This window comes from Trichechus manatus, unplaced genomic scaffold, assembly GCF_000243295.1.
Source record: "Trichechus manatus latirostris isolate Lorelei unplaced genomic scaffold, TriManLat1.0 scaffold00059, whole genome shotgun sequence".
In the NCBI taxonomy this organism is placed as follows: domain Eukaryota; kingdom Metazoa; phylum Chordata; class Mammalia; order Sirenia; family Trichechidae; genus Trichechus; species Trichechus manatus.
Genome location: NW_004443995.1, coordinates 1,551,296 through 1,558,312, shown reverse-complemented (window position 1 = coordinate 1,558,312; position 7,017 = coordinate 1,551,296). Strand labels below are relative to the sequence as shown.

General features: G+C 41.6%; 1 protein-coding gene across 1 annotated transcript in view; it reads right to left on the bottom strand.

Annotated features, from left to right (window-relative positions):
* Positions 1-7,017, bottom strand: part of DCHS2 (dachsous cadherin-related 2) — a 384,708-nt gene that overhangs the window by 178,918 nt on the left and 198,773 nt on the right. The window contains 1 exon segment of the mRNA XM_023733482.1: positions 879-1,114. Within this exon segment, the coding sequence (XP_023589250.1) occupies positions 879-1,114 (236 nt within the window).

Below are 7,017 nucleotides of genomic sequence, written 5' to 3'. Positions count from 1 at the left end.
AACGGTGTATCTTTGGCTATGTGTATTTTCACCAAAAAAAAAAAAAAAAATGTTGAGAAGTTAAAGGGTTAATATGTTGTGGGGTTGTTAACCAATGTCATAAAACAACATGTGTACTACTGTTTCATGAGAAACTATTTGTTCTCTAAGCCTTCACCTGAAGTACAATAAAACATAAAAAAAAAAAAATATAGTAAAGCAACACTATATGCTTGAGGTTTTATATTTTCTTGTAGTCAGGTATTTCATACATTATTTTAGTAGCAGTAAACCAATAGGAAGGAGAAGTTAACCTCTTAAAATATTATTTCTAAAAGACTGTAGGTTTGCCCACTGGGCTTCTTTGGCAGATACATAATCACCATACTGGAGCATCGAAAGGGGCTTTGGGTGTCGTTTTAAAAACAAGGAAACTAAGCCCCAGAGAGGCTAAGGGCATGCCAGACCTACAAGAAAAGTGCTGATGCTCTTTGCACTAATATGTTCTATTAATAAGCTGAAATGATGTTAAGTCATCCTTAGATGACATGATTGTACAAATGGAAGGAAATGAACATTTGCAAAATAAATACTATAAATCATAGCTTTTTGCACTTTATCATCACCAAAACTCTGAATGTAGGTATTATTATGCCTACTTTCAAGGTAAGGAAACTGAGGCCAATAAAGCTCACAAGCCCAGCAGGGGACAAGAATGGGACTCAGACTTTGGGTCTGCCTACCTACAAAGGCCTGCCTTTTCCAAGATACCTCGCTGCCTTCTGGGAGTTGAAGCAAGAACTGCAGTATACCCCAGCTACTGAAAAGGTCACTTTTTCTCATTTTCTGGCTGTTAAGCAGAAGCTGTTAATTTCAGAGGCAATCTGTTTCAAGATGACATACCTGTTGTGGAGTCAATGATAAAAAGGGATAACATGTCTCCGGGAATGAGCTCATAAGCCACTGTTCCATATACCCCAGAATCTCTGTTGGTGCCAAGAGTACTGATGATCTCAGTGCCCGGCTGGGTCTGACCACTGATTCTCGTCACGTAGGCTGACGGGTTAAACACAGATTGATTATCATTGGTGTCCTACAGTTCCACACGGACAAAGGCTTGGGCGCTTAGCCCACCCTGTTGGAGAAATGAGCAGTGATTACAAATGAATCTCTGCTGAACGCTGGGATATGGAATAACCAGCGAAGATCCTAGAATAGACTTTTGAAGCTACAAAATATATGTGTATTCATTTTACTTTTAGCCTTGAGATGAGTTGATTGAGTAATAGCATGGTATCTATACTCCCGCCCTGACTCTTAAACATTAATGAGATTATCTACTTAAAGGTCCTAGGAGGCAACAATTTCAGAGTTGAGGCTGAAGATGTTCAAGAAAAGTTGTCCTGATGCTAAAAAAAAAAAAAAAAATCACTTTTTCCTTCAAGGTAAGTTTTAACTGAATGTTGGTAAGTGCTGAGGAAAAAGGTATAGGGAGTATTGGTGGGGATGCAATTTCAGTTGCCGTGGAGCACTGAGCCGACTCTGGCTCATGGTGATCCCATGTGTGTCAGAATAGAACTGTGCTCCATAGAATTTTCAATGGCTGACTTTTTGAAAGCAGATCACCAAGGTTTTATTCCAAGGCACTCTGGGTGGACGCGAATCTCCAACCTTTCAGTAAGCAGCCAAGCAAGGTAACTGTTCGCGTCACCCGGGGACTCCCAAAGGACTTTTTAAGAAGATACCATTTGAATAAAGACTGATCTACATGAGGCAGCTAGACTTCAGTTATCTGGAGGAAAAGCACAGCAGACAGAGGGAGGAGCAAGTACAAAGTCCCTGGGCAGGAGTGTCCCTGGTTTGTTCAGGGAACAGCAAGGAAGCGGACGAGAGGCTGAAGTCAGAGCGGTGGGGGCAGGTGGAGGGAGGCCACGTAGACCCTGACGGCCCTTTGTGAGAACCATGGTTCTCGCTGAGATGGGAAGCCCACTGGAGGGTTTTGAGTAGAGAAGCAGCTTAATTCAACTCGGATTTTGACAATGTCACCCTGTGCTGACTGAAAGGTGGCAAAAGAGAAGGAGGGAGAGCAGTGAGGAGACTATTACAATAATCAGGCCTGGAGTGGAAGGCTGCCTGGACAAGGAGTGAAGGTGTTGATGCTGTTGTTGGGTGCCGCTGAGCCGATTTTCAGCTCATAGCAACTCCATGTGATAGAGCTGAACTGCCCCATAGCGTTTCCTAGGCTGTAATCTTTATGGGAGCATATCGTCAGGTCGTTCTCCTGGGGAGCGGCTGGGTGGATTCAAACTCACAACCCCTAGGTTCAGCAGCCAAGTGCTTAGCAATCGCACTACCAGGGAAGGTTGTTGTCATTTTTGTGTGCTGTCAAGTTGATTCTGACTCAGCCACCCTGTATGACGGAGTAGAACTGCCCCTTTCCTAGGCTATAATCTTTATGGGAGCATATAGCCAGGTCTTTTCTCCCGCGGAGCCACTGGTGGGTTCAAACCGCAGCCCTTTTGGTTAGTAGCTGAGGACTTAACCATTCCATTATACCACCAGGGCTCCTCACCAGGGAAGGTACTTATCCTAAATAGTAGGGACCAAATTTGCTTCCGAATTCTTAATTTTTTTAAATTTTAGAAAAGTAATATAATGCATAAGGTAGTGAGAAGTGGATCTCATACTGTTTGTAGCGTGTTACCTCCATCTAAAAACAAGACTGAAGGAGAATAAAATTACGGAAAATAATCTCCTGCAGTTTTTATTTTTCTAAAGCAGAGCATATGTTCCTACTTTAAAGCACAATTTTCCACTTCTATCTGGTACATTTTGACACTTTCATCTTTGACAAATGTCCTTGGTAAGTCACAACAGCCTGCATTTTCTCACTAGCTTATCCTTCCCCCTCCTTTTTTTCTTTTAATGTGGCAGGAGACACTGAGAAAAGAGGAAAAAGAAGTGCAGTGAAGAAGGAGGCTTGGCAAGAGACAAAGGGCGGGCTGCTCTGAGCGGATATGGAGGAAGTTGAGGGGTGAGGGAGGGTGAGAGAGAGTATTGCCTGGGACAAAGTTAACACTGAGCCAGAAAATAGCTTTCACCCTCTGAGAGTCCATGTACGCCAGGCTTTGGGGGCTAAAACAGAATTGGGAAATACATCTTTAGTAACAGTGAAATTTTCCATATTCTAAGTTGAATTAATCACCACCCTTCAGTCAGTTTGTCATACTGCGGTGGCTTGTGTGTTGCTATGATGCTAAAAGCTGCACCACTGGTACTTAAAATACTAGCAGGGTCAACCATGGTAGATAGGTTTCAGCAGAGCTTCCAGACTAAGACAGACTAGGCAGAAAGGCTGAAGATATACTTCTGAAAATCTGTCCATAAAAACTCTATAGATCACAACAGAGTATGGTCAAATATACGAGTTTGGTCAGTGCTGGAAGAAGAGTCCTTAGGTTGGAAAGCACTACACAATAGCCAGAACAATGAACTCAGAAATAGCACTGTTTCCCGGTCCTCCAGCCAGAACAGGGAAGTGTTTCATTCTGTTACACATAAGGTTGCATGAGTTGGAGCTGGCTCCAAGGCAACTACAACAACAAAGTTGAATTAAACTGCCAGGACTATGCCAGTTACAGATTACAGTAGGAGAGATGGGGGCTCACTGCGATTGCAATAAAAACAATGGAGGTGTCATCTAGCTTGTATGCTTAAAGTGCAGCCTGGTGCAGATTTAAATAATGTGTGGGTCTCCCTCCAGATGGAGTGGAATAAGAAGGAACTGCAGACTGAAGAGAAGTGGGTAGAAAATACTCCATAACATTTGACAGATTGCTGTTTCTCAAACTGCCTTCCTTTTCTGCTTTGCCTTCCTCTTTACTTTCTTTCCTCTTCCTTTTATATTTCTCCTCAAGATCAAGAAGTCACTAAGATGGGAAGAAGAGCTGGGAAAGCAAGTAAAAGAAACCAGGGAAGATGCAAAGAAAGGGCTATCACTCTACCCGAAGATCTTAATTCCCAGGTTGTCCACAAAAGTCCTACATCAGTGGCAATGTTACAAAAAATAAGAAAAATGTCAGACAGACAAAGAGGAAAACACAGAATAATGAATTGTTTTGCTGGAGAAGTACTATAGATCTCTGTCTTCCTTTTTTATAAATCCATTTTTTATCTACTGAGTTTTTCAATTAGGAGGTACTTTCCTTTTATAATAATAATTTATGAATGTTTTGTTGTGGCATGATTAATTACTTTTGTGTGTGGCCTTTCTAGCCGTGGTCTTGTAACTCCCACCCACATAATTGGGCAGAACTGCCTAATAGGGTAATAGTGGCCCACCAAGGGGGTTGGTCAGTTTTCCCTTAAAAGAGAGCCAGCTCCAGAGAAGAGAGAATCCCTGCACCACTAAGGAAGAACAGCCAGGAGCCAGCACGTCCTTTGGGCCTGGATCCCTACGCTGAGGAGCTCCTGGACCTAGGAGACAGGAGAGCAAGCTGTAACCCTGAATCCAGGGAGAAGTGGTGGCAGGAGAGACCTGGCGGTAGGAGCCGGTGCTGTGGGCTTCCCGGCCCACGGAGAGAGAAAGCTGAGTGCCTTTAGGGAGAGGCCTAGGGCCAGGGAGAGGCATGTCTGTGAGCAAGGCTGGAAAGAGGCTATCCTGATGGAAGGACTGTATCCTGAGTGTTCCTGAGCCTGAACTGTAACTGTTACTTCCCTAATAAACCCCATAATTACGAGTATGGTCTGTGAGTTCTGTGTGGCCACTGCAATGAATTATGGAACAGAGAAGTACAGAGTGCTGTAGGAAGGACAGTTGGTGTCAGAGTTGGTAAAGACGGTGGAGAGAGGAAGTGTGTCTGACTCCACCTCATGGGAGTCAGCCTTGGGCTGTTGATCTTGGTTCTCCTTCCCCCTTGTGGGGTTGGAGGAGATCAGACCCTGCCCCCAAGCCGTTTTTACAATGTTAAGTGTGTTTTACATATATTTTCTCTTTTGTTTCAATCACCTTTTTTGGATTTTATTGTTTCCCTCTTATTACACATTCTCCCTATGTCCAGGCCTGTAGCTTCTAGAAAGTGGGTGGTCTGGGAGTCTGAGCTATCTAATCTGTAAAGCAGGGTTACTATCTACCTTATAGGCCTGCTGCTGGAATGCATGATATAATGTGGATGGAAGCATTTATATATAATGTGGATGGAAGCATTTATATGGTTAATCACCAACAGTATAAGATCTTACAGGCCCCGTATCCTAAATACTTCATATCAGATTTGTTTAAGAATTCTGAGATTTCCAAGTTTTAGAAAGGTAATATAGTGCATATACCTAGGTGGGTTGGGGGCAGCAATCAGTAATCAAACACTTAATATTCTGCAGCAAAAGGTATGAATAGGCACACTTAGAGAGGCTGAGAAACCATGAATAGCCTCCTGTCAGTTCAGGTCAGTTTTCTCACCAAATGAGGTTTAAAAACTCCATTCTGAGAATTTTGACATTTCATAACTGCAAATGAAAGGCTGGACTTTTAATATTTCAGACACAGATGTGTGCTACAACCAAGCTATTAGCATTGAAAGAGGGAAAGCCTCAACACTGAAGGGGTCCTGGAACTTGGTCTTCAAAAGCAAATAGTATTTAACAAATAGCTACTTCATGTGAAAGTAGCCTAGAAAATGTAATGAGATTAAAAAAAGAAATGGGAGGTCTTGACATGTTGTAGGCAGGGTAAGCACACTAGTGTGCCTAGGGGGAATGGTGGGGAGGGTCTACAAAAAGGCTTACTAGTTAGATAAATCTAAGGTGATTTCAACACTGCAGAGGATAGGCTCTATTCTGCATACCGGTGGACTCCAGTAAAAATGTACTGTGTATACCAGCCTCAGTGCATATGTTTTTATTTATTAATAAATTATATATGCATTTACTGTGCTAATTTATTATTTATATTGAAAACATTATGAAAGTAAAATTAAATGGAATAAAATTCAAAGTTCTAAAGTTTTCTTCCTAAGGCCTCATATAGGACACTATTGCTGTAGTTAATGAAGTGACATGATCAAGGCTAGGTTCTAGAAGGAGATATCTGGGATAATAATGAAGAGATGTTCCTTTTTTTTTTCTTTTTTTTTTAAGAGTTTCCTAAGTCAAAAAGTTTAGTAAATGCTAAATTAACCAATTCAAATGTGTTCTTTGCCTCAGGACTTCTCACAGAGCCTTTTAGACACAAATTTCTAGGAGATGAGTTACTCTGACTTGACCACAGAAGCCTCTTTGGAAGGAGCATTTTGGGATACCAGTTTCCCACAGAACACAGTATGGGGAAATCTGATCTAAACTCACTTTCCCATGTCCTCAGGGTGTTCACTTCCAAAGCAGTGTAACTAAACTGTGCAGCTCACAGAAACTGTTCTGATAACGCAACCTCATGATAGACTCTGAGACAAAACCACCCAGCTAAGCCCTTTCCAGATTCTTGAGCCTTAGAAACTGTGTGAGATAATAAACATTTGTTATTTTAAGCTACTCAGGTTGGCAATAACTTTTCATGAAGCAATAACTAAAACATCCCATAAATTCCAGGCATAAATATGTCTTAATTTTGTCTTATCCTTTCTCTTTCCACCAACAAGTTCTGGTTCATGTACGCATTATTCAATTTTTGAGTTATGATAAGAGCTCTCTAACCAGTCTTCCCAATTCCCAGCCAACTGAAGACATGCTGTAAAGGTGGGAGTAGTCTGAGGAATCTCTAAAGCACACGATATCAGAAGCAGGAAGGTAGCCTATGGCAATCAGCAGATATAGAAAATTTTTGTTGGTATTTCTAGTTTGGTCATTTTTTTACTTTCTTTTCTGTCTGTTTTTGCCTTCTAGGCCTCCTAAGGAATAGTAGACTATTTACATCCTTCATATCTCTTAACTCTTTTTTTTTTTTTTTTAATATTTTATTGTACTTCAGGTGAAGGCTTACAGAACAGATAGTTTCTCATGTAACAGTAACACACATGCTGTTTTATGACATTGGTTAACAACCCC